Raw genomic sequence first — 20,662 nt, 5'->3', positions numbered from 1 at the left:
ATCTACCTCCACAACCACGACCATCAAGGACATCACCAGTAGTAGGCAGGACAAGCCTCCATCCTCTGCAGGGGTATACATAATCCCTTGTAATGACTGCAACAAGTTATACGTGGGCGAAACATCAAGGGACCTCCAAACACGTATTTCAGAACACCAATACGCAAGCAGGTCTGACGACACAAGGAATGCCTGCGTACAACACCGTAATTCACACAACCACTTGATAAACTACAGAAACTCAAGACTTATCGCCACAGAAGACAACACTCAATACCGAAGAATCCTGGAATCATCACTTATTTCTATATCCGACAACTTCAACCAGAATAGTGGCTTCTATAACATAGCTGAACCACTTGCCAAGAAACTTCTTCATCGCTATCCCACATAAGAACACTGTAGAAGGTCTACTCACAAACTTGTCCAGTCTCCTTTCCAAGCTACCCAAGTTTTTAGACTCTACAACCCAACTCGGTACATCATCAGATGCAGCATTCTTCACCTGACCTCAGCCGGACTATAAATACTCGCGTTCCTTCCACCCCAGGTAGTTCTGTTTGTGACTTGAAAAAGCCCACTGTGTGGGCGAAACGTAGTCAATAAAGGATCACATTATACTGCATTTGTGTTTATATTGCCACAAAGTGTCTATATTGGAGTATCATAGGCAAACTTATGACTAGTTAGGATTTATTATTTTAAGATTAAGATTCGTATTTCTGTGTTTATAGTCAGTGGGTGAGTGAGTGTAATTGTGAACCACCAGGTGGTTATCATGTAGTTAGTTGTCGGGGTGGATCAGGGAGGATCGACACCATGCCTAACCCTTCTAGGGTAGGGTAGGTGCCTGAGCCCGAGCCTTTAGCTCATAAGACTGTCATTCCCATTTGCCCCCTTGGGGCGGGGATGGCAGACCAGAGAGACCTAGCTTGTGGCTAGGCCTGGGGACAGTTGGTCCCTAAGATGAGGAGGTACTTGTGCCTCCTCCCATGGGAGACTTAGGTCTCAGACACTCCCTAAAGAGGGAGCCAAGGCCGGGCCACCACTTGGAAAAGGCCCGGGCCGGGAGAATGCCGGCTAATCTTTAATAAAATGGATCAGGGAGATAAGATGTTTTCTGACTGTAGTTTTGAAAGTGATGAATGTGTCTGCAGTTCTAGAGTTCTCAGGTAGGGTGTTTCAGATTTTAGGTCCTTTGACATACATTGAATTTTTGTAAAGGTTTAGTCGGACACGGGGAATGTCATAGAGATGTTTTTGTCTGGTGTTATGCCTGTGGGTTCTGTCACAACTATCAAGAAAGCGTTTTAGGTCAAGGTTATTATTGGAATTTAAGGTCCTGTAGATGTAGATTGCACAGTAGTAAGTGTGGATGTACTGAACAGGGAGTAAGTTTAGGTCTATGAAGAGTGGGGGGGTGTGTTGCCAGGGATGGTATTTGGTGATTATTCTTACTGCGGCTTTTTGTTGGGTTATTATTGGCTTTAGGTGTGTTGCTGCAGTTGAACCCCAAGCACAGATAGCATAGGTGTGGTTAAATAAGTGAATGGTATAGTGTGAGAAGGGCAGTGTGCGGCACGTAGTATCGTATCTTGGAGAGGATCCCCACCGTTTTGGATACTTTTTTTGTTATGTGATGGATATGGGTGCTGAAATTTAGGTTGTTGTCGAGGTATAGGCCAAGGAATTTGCCCTCATTATGTCTGGCAATTAGAGTGTTGTCGATCTTAATGTTAAGTTGCGCAACACCTGCTCTGCTACCAAATATACCTGGAGTTCATTACCTTCGTAACTAGTTCAGCTATCATAACTTTGGGGTACAGTCCCTGGACCCATTATGTACCTTTGCAATCTTTTGACTACCGCCCACAGGATGGGTATGGGGTAATAAAGATATTAAACTAAACTAAACTACCAAACATAATATAGTAGGTTTTGTCAGTTTACCTGGAGTTTACCTGGAGAGAGTTCCGGGGGTCAACGCCCCCGCGGCCCGGTCTGAGACCAGGCCTCCTGGTGGATCAGAGCCTGTTAAGTGTAAGTTTATTGGCTCTCATCCAAGTCAATATTTTGAGCAGCTCCTCGTTAACAATGGTGTTGCGACCGCTGGTAACTACAGGTTATATGAAATTCACAGTAACGTCTCGTATTTCAAGAAAAGAAACTAATGAAAGTCACTCCACTCCACTAAGTACCATTGTACCATGTGCTGTTAGAGTGCAGCAATATTCCAGCCTAGATAGAACAAGTGACCTGAAGAGTGTCATCATGGGCTTGGCCTCCCTAGTTTTGAAGGTTCTCATTATCCATCCTGTCATTTTTCTAGCAGATGCGATTGATACAATGTTATGGTCCTTGAAGGTGAGATCCTCCGACATAATCACTCCCAGGTCTTTGACGTTGGTGTTTCGCTCTATTTTGTGGCCAGAATTTGTTTTGTACTCTGATGAAGATTTAATTTCCTCATGTTTACCATAACTGAGTAATTGAAATTTCTCATCGTTGAACTTCATATTGTTTTCTGCAGCCCACTGAAAGATTTGGTTGATGTCCGCCTGGAGCCTTGCAGTGTCTGCAATGGAAGACACTGTCATGCAGATTCGGGTGTCATCTGCAAAGGAAGACACGGTGCTGTGGCTGACATCCTTGTCTATGTCGGATATGAGGATGAGGAACAAGATGGGAGCTAGTACTGTGCCTTGTGGAACAGAGCTTTTCACCGTAGCTGCCTCGGACTTTACTCTGTTGACGACTACTCTCTGTGTTCTGTTAGTGAGGAAATTATAGATCCATCGACCGACTTTTCCTGTTATTCCTTTAGCGCGCATTTTGTGCGCTATTACGCCATGGTCACACTTGTCGAAGGCTTTTGCAAAGTCTGTATATATTACATCTGCATTCTTTTTGTCTTCTAGTGCATTTAGGACCTTGTCGTAGTGATCCAGTAGTTGAGACAGACAGGAGCGACCTGTTCTAAACCCATGTTGCCCTGGGTTGTGTAACTGATGGGTTTCTAGATGGGTGGTGATCTTGCTTCTTAGGACCCTTTCAAAGATTTTTATGATATGGGATGTTAGTGCTATTGGTCTGTAGTTCTTTGCTGTTGCTTTACTGCCCCCTTTGTGGAGTGGGGCTATGTCTGTTGTTTTTAGTAACTGAGGGACGACCCCCGTGTCCATGCTCCCTCTCCATAGGATGGAAAAGGCTCGTGATAGGGGCTTCTTGCAGTTCTTGATGAACACAGAGTTCCATGAGTCTGGCCCTGGGGCAGAGTGCATGGGCATGTCATTTATCGCCTGTTCGAAGTCATTTGGCGTCAGGATAACATCGGATAGGCTTGTGTTAATCAAATTTTGTGGCTCTCTCATAAAAAATTCATTTTGATCTTCGACTCTCAGTCTGGTTAGCGGCTTGCTAAAAACTGAGTCATATTGGGACTTGAGTAGCTCACTCATTTCCTTGCTGTCATCTGTGTAGGACCCATCTTGTTTAAGTAGGGGCCCAATACTGGACGTTGTTCTCGATTTTGATTTGGCATAGGAGAAGAAATACTTTGGGTTTCTTTCGATTTCATTTATGGCTTTTAGTTCTTCCCGCGATTCCTGACTCCTAAAGGATTCTTTTAGCTTAAGTTCGATGCTTGCTATTTCTCTGACCAGTGTCTCCCTGCGCATTTCAGATATATTGACCTCTTTTAGCCGCTCTGTTATTCTTTTCCGTCGCCTGTAAAGGGAGCGCCTGTCTCTTTCTATTTTACATCTACTCCTCCTTTTTCTTAGAGGAATAAGCCTTGTGCATACATCGAGTGCCACCGAGTTAATCTGTTCTAGGCATAAGTTTGGGTCTGTGTTGCTTAGTATATCTTCCCAGCTTATATCGGTTAGGACTTGGTTTACTTGGTCCCACTTTATGTTTTTGTTATTGAAGTTGAATTTGGTGAATGCTCCCTCGTGACTAGTCTCATTTTGTCGGTCTGGGGCTCCACGCATACATGTCTGAACCTCAATTATGTTGTGATCTGAGTATATTGTTTTTGATATGGTGACATTTCTTATCAGATCATCATTGTTAGTGAAGATGAGGTCTAGTGTATTCTCCAGTCTAGTAGGCTCTATTATTTGCTGGTTTAAATTGAATTTTGTGCAGAGATTTAAAAGCTCGTGTGAGTGTGAGTTTTCATCAGAGCTGCCTCCTGGTGTTATTACTGCAACAATATTATTTGCTATATTCCTCCATTTTAGGTGCCTTAAGTTGAAATCCCCCAGGAGCAAGATGTTGGGTGCAGGAGCTGGAAGATTTTCCAGACAGTGGTCAATTTTTAACAGCTGTTCCTGGAATTGCTGGGATGTTGCATCCGGAGGCTTGTAGACTACCACAATGACTAGGTTTTGGTTCTCGACCTTTACTGCTAAAACTTCCACTGCGTCATTTGAGGCATTAAGCAGTTCTGTGCAAACAAGTGACTCTGCAATGTACAGGCCAACCCCCCCCTTTTGCCTGTTCACTCTGTCACATCTGTATAGGTTGTAACCTGGGATCCATATTTCGTTGTCCAAGTGATCCTTTATGTGGGTCTCAGTGAAAGCCGCGAACATTGCCTTTGCCTCTGCAAGCAGTCCACGGATGAAAGGTATTTTGTTGTTTGTTGCTGGCTTTAGACCCTGTATATTTGCAAAGAAGAATGTTATCGGACTGGTGGTATTGTTGGTACTGGGGGGGATTTTTTTTCCGGCATTAGTATCTGTATCTGTTGGTTTGGAGTGGAGGCCATCGACTGTGGTTCCACTCCAGGAATGACTGGATTTGGTGTACGATTTCTGCCATTTCCTGCCAGTTTTTTTTCCTTCCTGGCACTAAAAAACCTCTCCCTCTTGAGTGGCTGTGGCTACCCAGGTTTTCCCATGGCCTGGATGTTTTGTATCTTTTTGTCCCCTTTAGATGGTATGCCTGGCAATTTAAGTTATAGCACAGTCTTTCCTGTACTGAAGAGGTACACATTTCAGGGTGAAAAAGCTTACAGGAAGGGAGTTTGCATTTTCCTGTTGTCATATGGGCATGACATTTTCTAGGGTGGTCATAGTTGCATGTCCCATCTGTTTTTCCAGATTTCCCATGCCAGCAGATACCAAGTGCATAGTATGTGCACAGGCTTGGTTTCCGTTTGCCTTGGGTTTCTGTGACTGTATTCCCTGTTGGTGCATGTTTCCCTGTCTTATTCCTATCCTCCCTAGCACCAACAATGGAGCTCCCACCAGTTGTTTTTGGTAATTTATCCTCACTATTGCTATTGGAGTCCTCTTGTTTGCTATTTCCTGCGGTATTTCTAGTTTGCAATATTGGTTTTATCTTATCTTTGACTACACTTGTTTCCCTACTATGGCTCCTGTCCTCTATGAGGTCATTTATATGTATTCCTTCCTGCGTATAATTCCCGACTACCTGGACAAAATCTCCAGCTTCACCATTACTGTCTCCCAGGACAGTATCTCCAGCTTCTCCATTTCTGTCTCCCAGGACAGCACCTCCAGCTTCACCATTACTGTCTCCCAGGACAGCACTATCAGCTCCACATTTACTGACTACCAGGACATCACCTCCAGCCTTACAGTTTCTGACTACATGGCCAGTATCAAGGGCAGTACCATTCAGCCCAGACTTTTTATGTTCCCATCTGTTGTAGAAAGCTTCCAGGTTTTCTATGAAAGCAGCTTTGATGTTATCCTCTTTTAATACCCTTGTAATTTTAGTCCACAGATTTTCCTCATTTGGGCATACCCAGAAACACTTCTCTGTTTTAATACTGCTTGTAGCTAGTTCTGGGATATCTGCACAAGGGGCGTGACACCAATTTCCACAAAAATGACAATTTATGCATGTGGAAGCCCGTTTGTTTGACTGACCACAGACTACACACAGCTTCATAATGATTTGAATGGTTGATTTACTGCAATTCTACTAGCAACCTCTTGAATATTATATGAATAACCTTAAATGAAGCTCTAGCTATTTGTATTTCTGTTTCTAACTCTTTTTGTATATTGGACAGCTTACCGTAGCCAAAGTATAAACGTAAGTAACCATTCTACAGAATTCATTACCTTTGTAACTTGTGAGCTCATTACCTTTGTACCCAGTTCAGCTATCAAAACTTTGGGGGCCCAGTCCCTGGACCCATTACGTACCTCTGTAATCTGTAAATACCTTTGTAACTTGTCATGATTGTGACCAGACTTACCTGGAGTTCATTACTTTTGTAAATTGTGAGTTCATTACCTTTGTAAATTGTGAGTTCATTACCTTTGTAAATTGTGAGTTCATTACCTCTGTAACTTGCTCAGCTATCAAAACTTTGGAGTCCAGTCCCTGGACCAATTATGTACCTCTGTAATCTTTTGACTACCGCCCACAGGATGGGTATGTGGTGACTACCGCCCACAGGATGGGTATGTGGTGACTACCGCCCACAGGATGGGTATGGGGTGCATAATAAACATATTAAACTAACTTACCGTCACGTTCCTGATTTTTAATGTTTGTGTTTATAAGGGCGCCTACTAGTAATACAACAGTAGCACTAGTAATACAACAGTAGCACTAGTAATACAACAGTAACACTAGTAATACAACAGTAACACTAGTAATACAACAGTAACACTAGTAATATAACAGTAGCACTAGTAATATAACAGTAACACTAGTAATATAACAGTAGCACTAGTAATACAACAGTAACACTAGTAAGACAACAGTAACACTAGTAATACAACAGTAACACTAGTAATACAACAGTAGCACTAGTAATACAACAGTAACACTAGTAAGACAACAGTAACACTAGTAAGACAACAGTAACACTAGTAATACAACAGTAACACTAGTAATACAACAGTAGCACTAGTAATACAACAGTAACACTAGTAAGACAACAGTAACACTAGTAATACAACAGTAGCACTAGTAATATAACAGTAGCACTAGTAATACAACAGTAACACTAGTAATACAACAGTAGCACTAGTAATACAACAGTAACACTAGTAAGACAACAGTAACACTAGTAATACAACAGTAGCACTAGTAATATAACAGTAGCACTAGTAATACAACAGTAACACTAGTAATACAACAGTAACACTAGTAATACAACAGTAACACTAGTAAGACAACAGTAACACTAGTAAGACAACAGTAACACTAGTAATACAACAGTAACACTAGTAATACAACAGTAACACTAGTAATACAACAGTAACACTAGTAATACAACAGTAGCACTAGAATCTCAACAGGAGCAATAACGTCGATGAGCTTGTGTGAACTAACGGGACTCTGGACGTGTTTGGCATAACGAGGTCGCTTTGGGAGGAGGAGGAGGAGGAGGTGGAAGAGGAAGAGGAGGTGGAGGAGGAAGAGGAGGAAGAGGAGGAAGAGGAAGAGGAGGTGGAGGAGGAAGAGGAGGAAGAGGAAGAGGAAGGAAAGAGAAGAAATGGGAGAGGAGAGAAAGGAACTAACAGAGTCAACTTGAAGAATGATAAAAACGGTGTTTTAACGGTTTTTAACGGACGTAACGGTCATACGCGCACGAAGTCTTTAATTAAGTACGTGGCAACCGCGAGTCTTGCCGCAGCACCTTGAAGCTGCGGCAGGTGGCGGTACACCTGTACCACGAGTCAGTGGTACCTTGTACCAGTGTGAGGCAGCTTCACCACTGCTGGTGTTGTTCAGTGTTGTCGTGCGGGGGTTGAGGATTGCGCTGAAGGGATTTAGAGGATGTTGAAGGGATTTAGAAGGCGTTGGAGGGATTTAGGGGGCGTTGGAGGGATTTTAAGTGCGTTGAATAGGTTTTTGAGTGCGTTGAAGTGCTTCTGAGTACGTTAACGGGGTTTTGGAGTGCGTTGAAAGGGTGTTGTAGTGGTGGGGTTGTTACAGTTTTGTGGTGATGCGAGATTGTGGATTTTTGTACCCTAGGATAGTGTTCTTGTGCATCGTTGTACCATACATGCAGGGGTTTCTGTACCTGTAGCAGGACCTGCCACACCTGCAACAGAACCTGGCACACCTGCAGCAGGACCTGCCATTGTATTACACCTACGCCAGTAAACTCACCTTAGAGTTCAACAGGTCATGGAAATACCATAGGGAACAGATTAAATCCCGTAACAAGACTTGCCAGGTCTTCCGGTGTACCACACCTGAAGTTACACCTGCACCAGGACCTGCCACACCTGTTACTGTACCAGGACCTGCCACACCTGGCACTGTACCACAACTACGCAGTAAACTCCCCTAGAGTTCAACAGGTCATGGAAATACCACAAGGAAGGAAATTAAGACCAGTAACAGCATCACCAATCCCATGTGACTTCAAGTGACCCCCAGTGATCTTTGATGACCTCCAGTGACCTCCGATGACTTCAAGTGATCTCCAATGACCTTTGATGACCACAAGTGACTTCCAGTGACCTCCGGTGGGCTCCAGTAGGCCTACGTCAGCATGCCAGGTGCAGGCCCACACCTCACACGGGTCAGGTCAAGCTGGGGTCAGCCACCATGGCCCTTCTGTCAACATGTCTGTGTTGTAGTCTGCTACTGGGCTCCATAATCAGCGGTGTCTACACTATAGTAAGTACTCACCCATTTGTACTCTTCTATTAGTATTCACCTATTTGTACTCGCCTGTATGTAGCTGCAGGGGTCGATTTACAGCTCCTGGCCCTTGTGCGTATGCATCACCCATATAGACTCACCTATATGGGTGAGGTCCACACTCTCCCTGCTCCATGAGCTTTATCATACCTCTTCTTAAAGCTATGTATGGATCCGGCCTCCACTGTTCTCCAATTTGTTTTACTTCTTGACAACTCTATGACTAAAGAAATACTTCCCAACATCCCTATGATTCATCTGAGTTATCAACTTCCAGTTGTGGCCTCTTTCCACCTTGCCAATTCCTCTCAGTATTTTATGTCGTTATCATATCTCCCCTATCCCTCCTGTCCTCCAGTGTCGTCGGGTTCATTTCTCTTAACCTCTCCTCGTAGAACATACCCATTAGCTCCAAGACTAGTCTTGTTGCAAACCTTTGCACTTTTTCTAATTTCTTGACGTGTTTGACCAGATGTGGGCTCCATACTGGCGCTGCATACTCCAGATGAGCCTGACGTGTACAGTGTCATAAATGACTCCTTACTTACATGTCGAAATGCTGTTCTCAGGTTTGCCAGGTGCCCATATGCTGCAGCAGTTATTTGGTTGAGTTATTTGAAGATGTGTTCGGTATGATGCTCACCCCAAGATCCTTTTCTTCGAGCGAGGTTTGCAGCCTTTGACCCTCTAGCCTATACTCCATCTACGGTCTTCTTTAACCTTCCCCAACCATCATGACTTTGCATTTAGTGGGGTTAAACTCCAGGAGTGAATTGTAGTCCTTCCTGATCCTCACCCACTTGAATTTTCCGCATTAGCTTCACATTGTTTGTAAATAGGGACATCCCAAGTCAAACCCTTCCGTCTTGTCATTCACATATACCAGAAACAGCACCGGCCCTAGGACTGACCCTTGTGGAACCGCGTTCGCCACAGGCGCCCACTCTGACACCTCGTCACGTACCACTATTCGTTGTTGCCTTCCTGTCAGGTATTCCCTGATCCATTACAGTGCCTTTCAGGTTATTCCTGCCTGATCCCCTAGCTTTTGCACTAACCTCTTGTGGGGAATTGTCCATACCCTTCTTGCAGTACAAGAAATTGCAGTCTATTCACCCCCTCTCTTCTGTCTTACTTCTGATACCTTGTCGTAAAACTCCAGTAGGTTTGTGACACAGGATTTCCCCCTCCCTGAAACCATGCTGGTTATCATGTATAAGTTCATTTCTTTCTAAGTGTTCCACCACTTTTCTCCTGATCTTCTCCGTGACTATACATACTATACATGTCAGTGACACTGGTCTGTAGTTTAATGCTGCCTATCTGTCTCCTTTCTTAAAAATTGGGACTACATTTGTTCTCTTCAACACATCAGGTAATCGCCCTGTTACAAAAAATGTGCTGAAGACTGTTGTTATGGCACACACAGTACCCCTGCTCCCTCTCTCAGGACCCATGAAGAGATGTCCTGTCCCACTACCTATGAGGTATCACTTGGTAGTCTCTTCACCTTCTTCTTGGTCGTGTGTAGTGCGTCCAGCATATGGTGTAGCCTACAATCATGATTTGCTGGAAGCCTCTCTGCTTCCTGTGAAAATACCTCCCTAATTGTCGTGTTGAGAACCTTACATACTTCCTGATTATTTCCTGTGATTCCCTTCCTTCCTTCCTCAGCCTGGTTACCTGGTACTTCACGGTTGCTTTCCTCCTTTGTGGTCACATGTTTCATCATTTCATTTACTGTCTTTCCCACCAGTTCTCTTCCCCACTACACCTATGTAGAAATTGCCTCATTCCTGTGTAGTCCCCTCTTTTGTAGTCTGGCTTCTTCCATCTTTCTAGTGCTGCTTCACTCTCCGCTGATCACTAGCTCCAAGGGGCCTTTCATTTGTGATTTATCCAATGTTAGAGCTACTCAACGTGAATATGAAGTCCAACCATGCTTGTGCATCCTCCTCCTCCTCTCTCTCTCTCTCTCTCTCTCTCTCTCTCTCTCTAGTAGTGTCCTTAACATGTTGATGCATGAATTTTTCCAGTATCTTAGCCTTTCACATTTCTGGTCCCCCATGTGGCTCCAGGTTTTCCCAATCAATCTCCTTGTGTATGAAATCCTCCATAACTAGTAACTCTGCTCTGCCCATGGGGGTCCTTCTAACCACCTTGATTAATGTGCCCACCATTGTTCTGTTGCTCACATCATACTCTTGTCTTAGACTTTCACTATTCTGTGGTGGGTTGTACATCACTGTAATCATCACCATGGTAACCCCAGTCTGAAGTGTAGCCCCTTGCTTTCCTTCTGTCCATTCCTCTTAACTCCTCAAAACTCCACTGTTCCCTATATCTTTCCTCAGGATCTGATATCTGGTTGGGAAAATTGTGTCTGTTATAATCTTCATGAGATTTGTTTCTGTGAGTGCTATGATAGGATGGATAATGAGAACCTTCAAAACTAGGGACGCCAAGCCCATGATTCTCTTCAAATCGCTTGTTCTCTCTAGGCTGGAATATTCCTGTACACTAATGGCCCCTTTCAAGGCAGATGAAATTACTGACCTGGAGAATGTACAGATAACTTTCATGGCACACATAAGTATGATAAAGCACCTAAATTACCTGGAATGGTTAAAGTCCCTTGACTTGTGTTCCCTGGAATGCAAGCGAGAAAGATACATAATAATATACACATGTGGTACCAAACTTCCACATGAAAAATCACTCCCTACAAAAGCAAAAGACTCAGAAAGAGATGCAACATTCCTCTAATGAAAAGCAGAGGCGCCACATGTACACTAAAAGACAACAAAATAAGCATCAGGGGCCCAAGACTGTTCAACTGCCTCCCAGCATACATAAGGGGAATTACCAATAGACCCCTTACTGTCTCTTGGAAAGCTCTGGAACAGGCACCTAAAGTCCATACCTGACCAGTTGGACTGTGGTTCGTACGTCGGTTTGCATGTGGCCTGATTGATCAGGCCCTGATCCACCATGAGGCATGGTCACAGACCGGGCCACAGGGGCATTGCCCCCTGAAACCCTCTCCAGGTATGATGTCTGGAGATGCCTTCACGAGTCATGCCACTCCTTACACTTATTTGTTATTCCATCCATGTTGATGTACCAAGCCTTCAGCTTTTTTTTCGAGTACTCTGTTCTGGGGGGTTTGTGCAGGCTGGGAGAGTGAGAGACCTGGCTGCTGTAAAGGTGTGATTTGTGCTGGGGGTGAGAACTGTGAGTGCAGAGTGTGGTTTGTTTTGGGTTGTTGTGTTTGGTTGAGGTGAGATGGTAAGGGTTGTGGGTAGTTCTGCTGATGGTTGTGTTTGCTGGTTCTCCCAAATCTAGGCTCCCCTGCCTGTCTCTAGCCTTATCTCTCTCTCTCCTGCCCTGGCATCTTTGTACCCTCACATTTTCTCTCATTATTTTTGTGTTCTCTTGTATTGTGGTGAGTTCTTCAGCCGTGGTTTCTTCTGTAAGATTTTGTTTAGCACCATTTTTGTCTTGAAAATCAGTTTGGACGATTTTTTCCCCTCAAATATTCCCCTATAATCTGAAAATTTGCCAGTTCAGTCATATCCTGTTCTGTTTGTTTGATGATACTTTCAATCTCTTTTTTCTCCCTGCCCCCTTTCATCTTGCTTCGTATGTCATCACTTCAACTTCCTGAAGCCCTTGAATAGATAATGACCTCTTCCTCTCTTAAAATTTCATTTCCTTCTGTTTCTCCAGGTTCGACTTAATAATCACCGCTGACGCTTCCCTTAACATTTCCTGGATCTCCTGGTGGCCTGCAAGTGCCTCTGCAGGGCACTTATCTCCTTCCTTCGGTCCACTCGCTGGGCACTGATGTTCCTGATCCAGTTGTGTGTGTGTGTGTGTGTGTGTGTGTGTGTGTGTGTGTGTGTATGTACTCCCCTAGGTGTGGTTGCAGGGGTCGAGTCACAGCCCCTGACCCTAGAGCTGGGTATGTGTGTTGTACGTGTGTGTGTATGTCTGTGTTTTATGTGTGTGTACTCACCTATTTATCGTTGCAGGGGTCGATTCATAGCTCCTGGTCCTGCCTCTCACTGGTCACTATTAGGCCCAATCTCTCCCTGCTCAATGAACTTTATCATGCCTTGTCTTGAAACTATGTATGGTTCCTGCCTCTGCTACATCACTTTCCAGACTATTCCACTTCCTGACAACTCTGTGACTAAAGAAATACTTCTTAACATCCCTTTGACTCATCTGAGTCTTCAACTTCCAACTGTGACCCCTTGTTTCTGTGTCCCATCTCTGGAACATCCTGTCTCTGTCCATCTTGTCAATTCCCCCAGTATTTTATATGTCATTATCATGTCTCCCCTACCCACCCTGTCCTCCAGTGTCGTCAGGTTGATTTCCCTTAACCTTTCTTCGTAGAACATTTCCCTTAGCTCTGGAACTAGTCTTGTTGCAAACCTTTGCAACCTTTGTGTACTCACCTATTTGTGGCTACAGGGGTCGAGTCTTAGCTCCTGGCTCCTGTGTTTGTGTGTGTGTGTGTGTGTGTGTGTGTGTGTGTGTGTGTGTGTGTGTGTGTGTACTCACCTATTTGTGGTTGCAGGGGTCGAGTCTTAGCTCCTGGCCCAGCCTCTTCACCGGTTGCTACTTGGTCCTCTCTCTCCCTGCTCCATGAGCTTTATCAAACCTCGTCCTAAAACTGTGTATGGTTCCTGCCTCCACTACGTCATTTTCTAGGCTATTCCACTGCCTTACAACTCTATGACTGAAGAAATACTTCCTAATATCTCTCTGACTCATCTGAGTCTTCAACTTCCAATTGTGGCCTCTTGTTTCTGTGTCCCCTCCCTGGAACATCCTGTCTTTGTCCACCTTGTCTATTCCGTGCAGTATTTTATATGTCGTTATCATGTCTCCCCTGACCCTCCTGTCCTCCAGTGTCTTCAGGCCGATTTCCCTTAATCTTTCTTCATAGGACATTCCCCTTAGCTCTGGAACTAACCTTGTCGCAAACCTTTGTACTTTCTCTAGTTTCTTGACGTGCTTTATCAAATGCGGGTTCCAAACAGGTGCTGCATACTCCAGTATGGGCCTGACGTACACGGTGTACAGTGTCTTGAACGATTCCTTATTAAGGTATCGGAACGCTGTTCTCAGGTTTGCCAGGCGCCCATATGCTGCAGCAGTTATCTGATTGATGTGTGCTTCCGGAGACATGCTCGGTGTTATACTCACTCCAAGATCTTTCTCCTTGAGCGAGGTTTGCAGTCTTTGGCCACCTAACCTATACTCTGTCTGCGGTCTTCTGTGCCCTTCTATCTTCAAGAGTTTGCATTTGGCGGGATTAAATTCGAGAAGCCAGTTGCTGGACCAGGTGTTCAGTCTGTCCAGGTCTCTTTGAAGTCCTGCCCGGTCCTCATCTGATTTAATTCTCCTCATTAACTTCACATCATCTGCAAACAGGGACACTTCTGAGTCTAACCCTTCCATCATGTCGTTCACATATACCAAAAATAGCACTGGTCCTAGGACCGACCCCTGTGGGACCCCACTCGTCACAGGTGCCCACTGTGATACATCATTACGTACAATGACTCGTTGTTGCCTCCCTGTCAGGTATTCTCTGATCCATTGCAGTGCCCTTCCTGTTATATGAGCCTGATCCTCTAGCTTCTGCACTAATCTCTTGTGAGGAACTGTGTCAAAGGCCTTCTTGCAGTCAACGAAGATGCAATCAACCCACCCCTCTCTCTCGTGTCTTACTTCTGTTACTTTATCATAAAACTCCAGAAGGTTTGTGACACAGGATTTTCCTTCCATGAATCCGTGCTGGTTGGCATTTATACTCTTGTTCCGTTCCAGGTGTTCCACCACTCTCCTCCTGATAATCTTCTCCATAATTTTGCATACTATACACGTCAGTGACACAGGTCTATAGTTTAGTGCCTCTTTTCTGTCTTCTTTTTTAAAAATGGGAACTACATTTGCCGTCTTCCATACCTCAGGTAGTTGCCCAGTTTCAAGGGATGTGTTCAAGATTGTGGTAAGTGGCACACACAACATATCCGCTCCCTCTCTAAGGACCCACGGGGAGATGGTGTCCGGTCCCATTGCCTTTGAGGTATCGATGTCCCTTAGCAGTTTCTTCACCTCCTCCTCATCTGTATGTATGTCATCCAACACTTGTTGATATATTCCTTGCTGGTGTCCCCATCTCGTCTGTCCCCCGAGAGGCCTTCCTGTCTTCACTGTAAATACTTCCTTAAATCTCATGTTGAGCTCCTCACATACCTCTTGATCGTTTCTTGCGAGTTCTCCACCTTCTTTCCTCAACCTTATCACCTGGTCTTCCGCCTAATGTGGCTATACAGCAGTTTCGGGTCAGACTTGACTTTCGATGCTATGTCGTTTTCGTACTGTCGCTGGGCCTCCCTCCTTATCTGTGCATACTCGTTTCTGGCTCTTCTACTAATCTCCTTATTTTCCTGGGTCCTTTGCCTCCTGTACCTTTTCCATTCTTTGGTGCACTTAGTTTTTGCCTCCCTACACCTTCGGGTAAACCAAGGACTCGCTTTGGTCTTCCTTTTATTTCTATTTCCCTTGGGAACAAACCTTTCCTCTGCCTCCTTGCACTTTGTTGCTACATATTCCATCATCTCGTTTACTGATTTTCCTACCAGATCTGTCCCAATGAACCTCCTGCAGGAAGTTCCTCATACCTGTGTAGTCCCCCCTTTTGTAGTTTGGCTTTTCCCATTCAGTTCCTGTGTGTGTGTGTACTCACCTAGTTGTACTCACCTAGTTGAGGTTGCAGGGGTCGAGTCCAAGCTCCTGGCCCCGCCTCTTCACTGGTCGCTACTAGGTGTGTGTGTGTGTGTGTGTGTGTGTGTGTGGTCACCTAGTTGTACTCACCTAGTTGAGGTTGCAGGGGTCGAGTCCAAGCTCCTGGCCCCGCCTCTTCACTGATCGCTACTAGGTCCTCTCCCTCTCTGCTTCCTGAGCTTTGTCATACCTCTTCTTAAAACTATGTATGGTTCCTGCCTCCACTACTTCACTTGCTAGGCTATTCCACTTCCTGACGACTCTATGACTGAAGAAATACTTCCTAACGTCCTTGTGACTCGTCTGAGTCTTCAGCTTCCAGTTGTGACCCCTTGTTTCTGTGTCCCCTCTCTGGAACATCCTATCTCTGTCCACCTTGTCTATTCCCTGCAGTATCTTGTATGTCGTTATCATGTCTCCCCTGACCCTTCTGTCCTCCAGTGTCGTCAGTCCGATTTCCCTCAACCTTTCCTCGTACGACATTTCCCTGAGCTCTGGGACTAGCCTTGTTGCAAACCTTTGTACTTTATCAAACTTCTTGACGTGCTTGACCAGGTGTGGGTTCCAGACTGGTGCTGCATACTCCAGTATGGGCCTAACATACACAGTGTACAGTGTCTTGAACGATTCCTTATTAAGGTATCGGAACTCTATTCTCAGGTTTGCCAGGCGCCCGTATGCTGGAGTTTACCTGGAGTTTACCTGGAGAGAGTTTCGGGGGTCAACGCCCCCGCGGCCCGGTCTGTGACCAGGCCTCCTGGTGGATCAGCGCCTGATCAACCAGGCTGTTGCTGCTGGCTGCACGCAAACCAACGTACGAGCCACAGCCCGGCTGATCAGGAACTGACTTTAGGTGCTTGTCCAGTGCCAGCTTGAAGACTGCCAGGGGTCTGTTGGTAATCCCCCTTATGTGTGCTGGGAGGCAGTTGAACAGTCTCGGACCCCTGACACTTATTGTATGGTCTCTTAACGTGCTAGTGACACCCCTGCTTTTCATTGGGGGGATGGTGCATCGTCTGCCAAGTCTTTTGCTTTCGTAGTGAGTGATTTTCGTGTGCAAGTTCGGTACTAGTCCCTCTAGGATTTTCCAGGTGTATATAATCATGTATCTCTCCCTCCTGCGTTCCAGGGAATACAGGTTTAGAAACCTCAAGCGCTCCCAGTAATTGAGGTGTTTTATCTCCGTTATGCGCGCCGTGAAAGTTCTCTGTACATTTTCTAGGTCGGCAATTTCACCTGCCTTGAAAGGTGCTGTTAGAGTGCAGCAATATTCCAGCCTAGATAGAACAAGTGACCTGAAGAGTGTCATCATGGGCTTGGCCTCCCTAGTTTTGAAGGTTCTCATTATCCATCCTGTCATTTTTCTAGCAGATGCGATTGATACAATGTTATGGTCCTTGAAGGTGAGATCCTCCGACATGATCACTCCCAGGTCTTTGACGTTGGTGTTTCGCTCTATTTTGTGGCCAGAATTTGTTTTGTACTCTGATGAAGATTTAATTTCCTCATGTTTACCATATCTGAGTAATTGAAATTTCTCATCGTTGAACTTCATATTGTTTTCTGCAGCCCACTGAAAGATTTGGTTGATGTCCGCCTGGAGCCTTGCAGTGTCTGCAATGGAAGACACTGTCATGCAGATTCGGGTGTCATCTGCAAAGGAAGACACGGTGCTGTGGCTGACATCCTTGTCTATGTCGGATATGAGGATGAGGAACAAGATGGGAGCTAGTACTGTGCCTTGTGGAACAGAGCTTTTCACCGTAGCTGCCTCGGACTTTACTCTGTTGATGACTACTCTCTGTGTTCTGTTAGTGAGGAAATTATAGATCCATCGACCGACTTTTCCTGTTATTCCTTTAGCGCGCATTTTGTGCGCTATTACGCCATGGTCACACTTGTCGAATGCTTTTGCAAAATCTGTATATATTACATCTGCATTCTTTTTGTCTTCTAGTGCATTTAGGACCTTGTCGTAGTGATCCAGTAGTTGAGACAGACAGGAGCGACCTGTTCTAAACCCATGTTGCCCTGGGTTGTGTAACTGATGGGTTTCTAGATGGGTGGTGATCTTGCTTCTTAGGACCCTTTCAAAGATTTTTATGATATGGGATGTTAGTGCTATTGGTCTGTAGTTCTTTGCTGTTGCTTTACTGCCCCCTTTGTGGAGTGGGGCTATGTCTGTTGTTTTTAGTAACTGAGGGACGACCCCCGTGTCCATGCTCCCTCTCCATAGGATGGAAAAGGCTCGTGATAGGGGCTTCTTGCAGTTCTTGATGAACACAGAGTTCCATGAGTCTGGCCCTGGGGCAGAGTGCATGGGCATGTCATTTATCGCCTGTTCGAAGTCATTTGGCGTCAGGATAACATCGGATAGGCTTGTGTTAATCAAATTTTGTGGCTCTCTCATAAAAAATTCATTTTGATCTTCGACTCTCAGTCTGGTTAGCGGCTTGCTAAAAACTGAGTCATATTGGGACTTGAGTAGCTCACTCATTTCCTTGCTGTCATCTGTGTAGGACCCATCTTGTTTAAGTAGGGGCCCAATACTGGACGTTGTTCTCGATTTTGATTTGGCATAGGAGAAGAAATACTTTGGGTTTCTTTCGATTTCATTTATGGCTTTTAGTTCTTCCCGCGATTCCTGACTCCTAAAGGATTCTTTTAGCTTAAGTTCGATGCTTGCTACTTCTCTGACCAGTGTCTCCCTGCGCATTTCAGATATATTGACCTCTTTTAGCCGCTCTGTTATTCTTTTCCGTCGCCTGTAAAGGGAGCGCCTGTCTCTTTCTATTTTACATCTACTCCTCCTTTTTCTTAGAGGAATAAGCCTTGTGCATACATCGAGTGCCACCGAGTTAATCTGTTCTAGGCATAAGTTTGGGTCTGTGTTGCTTAGTATATCTTCCCAGCTTATATCGGTTAGGACTTGGTTTACTTGGTCCCACTTTATGTTTTTGTTATTGAAGTTGAATTTGGTGAATGCTCCCTCGTGACTAGTCTCATTTTGTCGGTCTGCTGCAGCAGTTATTTGGTTGATGTGTGCCTCCGGTGATGTGCTCGGTGTTATGGTCACCCCAAGGTCTTTCTCCCTGAGTGAGGTCTGTAGTCTTTGTCCACCTAGCCTATGCTCTGTCTGCAGTCTTTGCCCCTCCCCAATCTTCATGACTTTGCATTTGGCAGGGTTGAATTCGAGAAGCCAGTTTCTGGACCACATGTCCAGCCTGTCCAGGTCTCTTTGCAGTCCTGCCTCATCCTCATCCGATTTAATTCTTCTCATCAGCTTCACATCATCTATTCCTTCCATCATTTCGTTCGCATATATCAAAAATAGCACTGGTCCTAGAACTGACCCCTGTGGGACCCCGCTCGTCACAGGCGCCCACTGCGATACCTCTTCACGTACCATGACTCGTTGTTGCCTCCCTGTCAGGTATTCCCTGATCCATTGCAGTGCCCTCCCTGTTATATGCGCCTGATCCTCCAGCTTCTGCACTAATCTCTTGTGGGGAACTGTGTCAAAGGCCTTCCTGCAGTTTAGAAAAACGCATTCAACCCAACCCTCTCTCTCGTGTCTTACTTCTGTTACCTTGTCATAAAACTCCAGAAGGTTTGTGACACAGGATTTGCCCTCCATGAACCCATGTTGGTTTTCATTTCATTTACATGTGGCCCGGTGGCCCGGTGGCCTGGTGGCCCGGTGGCCCGGTGGCCCGGTGGCCTGGTGGCTAAAGCTCCCGCTTCACACACGGAGGGCCCGGGTTCGATTCCCGGCGGGTGGAAACATTTCGACAAGTTTCCTTACACCTGTTGTCCTGTTCACCTAGCAGCAAATAGGTACCTGGGTGTTAGTCGACTGGTGTGGGTCGCATCCTGGGGGACAAGATTAAGGACCCCAATGGAAATAAGTTAGACAGTCCTCGATGACGCACTGACTTTCTTGGGTTATCCTGGGTGGCTAACCCTCCGGGGTTAAAAATCCGAACGAAATCTTATCTTATCTTATCTTATCTTATCTTACTGGCTTTCCTGCCAGTTCTCTGTCCCACGGAACCTCCCGCAGGAAGTTCTTCAACCCTATGTAGTCCCCTCTTTTATAGTCAGGCTTTTCCCATTCAACTCCTGTTACTCTCTCCACTTGCAACTCTACTATGTATTCAAAGCACAGAACCACGTGGTCACTAGCTCCTAGGGGGCTCTCATATATGGTGTCCTCAATGTCTGAACTGCCCAGGGTGAACACAAGGTCCAATCTTGCTGGTTCATCCTCCCCTCTCACTCTGGTAGTGTCCTTAACATGTTGGTGTATGAGGTTTTCCAGCACCACATCCAGCATCTTGGCTCTCCATGTTTTGGGACCCCCGTGTGGCTCCAGGTTTTCCCCGTCAATCTCCCAGTGGTTGAAATCCCCCATAACCAGTAACTTTGCTCTGCTGGAGTGAGCTCTTCTTGCCACCTCAGCAAGTGTGTCCACCATTGCTTTGTTGCTCTCTTCATATTCCTCTCTTGGCCTCCTGCAGTTCTGCAATGACCACCTTGTGCTCCCCAGACTGAAGTGTACCTACTATGTAGTCCCTTTCTCCTGTCTCATCTATGCCTCCCATTTTCTCGAATTTCCATCTGTTTTTTACTAGCAGAGCAACCCCTCCTCCCCCTCTGCCCCTTTTATCTTTCCTCATGATCTGGTATCCTGGTGGGAAGATTGCATCTGTTATTGTCTCCATGAGTTTTGTTTCTGTAGCTGCTATGATGTCTGGGGACTTCTCATTGATTCTTTCTTGCCATTCCTCATATTTATTCGTTAATTCATCTGCATTTGTGTACCAAACCTTCAACTTCTCTTCTAATACTGTAACTGTGGTTCTGGGGGAATACTGGGGTTGGGGGAGCAGGAGCCCTGGTGGGGGCCTGTGTGTGTGTGTGTGTGTGTGTGTGTGTGTGTGTGTGTGTGTGTGTGTTGTGTGTTGTGTGTACTCGCCTAGTTCTACTCACCTAGTTGTGATTACAGGGGCCGAGTCACAGCTCCTGGCCCCTCCTCTTCACTGTCTTTGTGTACTCACCTAGTTTTACTCACCTAGTTATGGTTGCAGGGGTCGAGTCACAGTTCCTGGCCCCCGCCTCTTCAACTGGCCGCTACTCAATGTGTGTACTCGCCTAATTGTGGTTGCAGGGGTCGAGACTCAGCTCCTGGCACCGCCTCTTCACT

The 20,662-nt window shown here is 45.5% G+C and overlaps 1 protein-coding gene across 2 annotated transcripts in view; it reads left to right on the top strand.

The window, feature by feature from the left end:
- The first annotated feature begins 7,656 nt into the window (after positions 1–7,656).
- The window catches only part of Rcd6 (Reduction in Cnn dots 6), a 136,196-nt gene continuing 123,190 nt past the window's right edge, over positions 7,657–20,662 (top strand). Inside the window, exons 1-2 of one of the 2 annotated variants that reach the window (XM_070104182.1) lie at positions 7,673–7,717; positions 8,125–8,625. In XM_070104182.1, the coding sequence (XP_069960283.1) occupies positions 8,554–8,625 (72 nt within the window). In that variant the 5' untranslated portion in view covers positions 7,673–7,717; positions 8,125–8,553. Of the gene's footprint in view, positions 8,626–20,662 lie in introns of both variants that reach the window. The other variant, XM_070104183.1, reaches the window with a different exon arrangement.

This window comes from Cherax quadricarinatus, chromosome 89, assembly GCF_038502225.1.
Source record: "Cherax quadricarinatus isolate ZL_2023a chromosome 89, ASM3850222v1, whole genome shotgun sequence".
Lineage (NCBI taxonomy): Eukaryota > Metazoa > Arthropoda > Malacostraca > Decapoda > Parastacidae > Cherax > Cherax quadricarinatus.
Note: the sequence above shows the minus strand (reverse complement) of the source record. Positions and strands in the feature narration are given on the sequence as shown.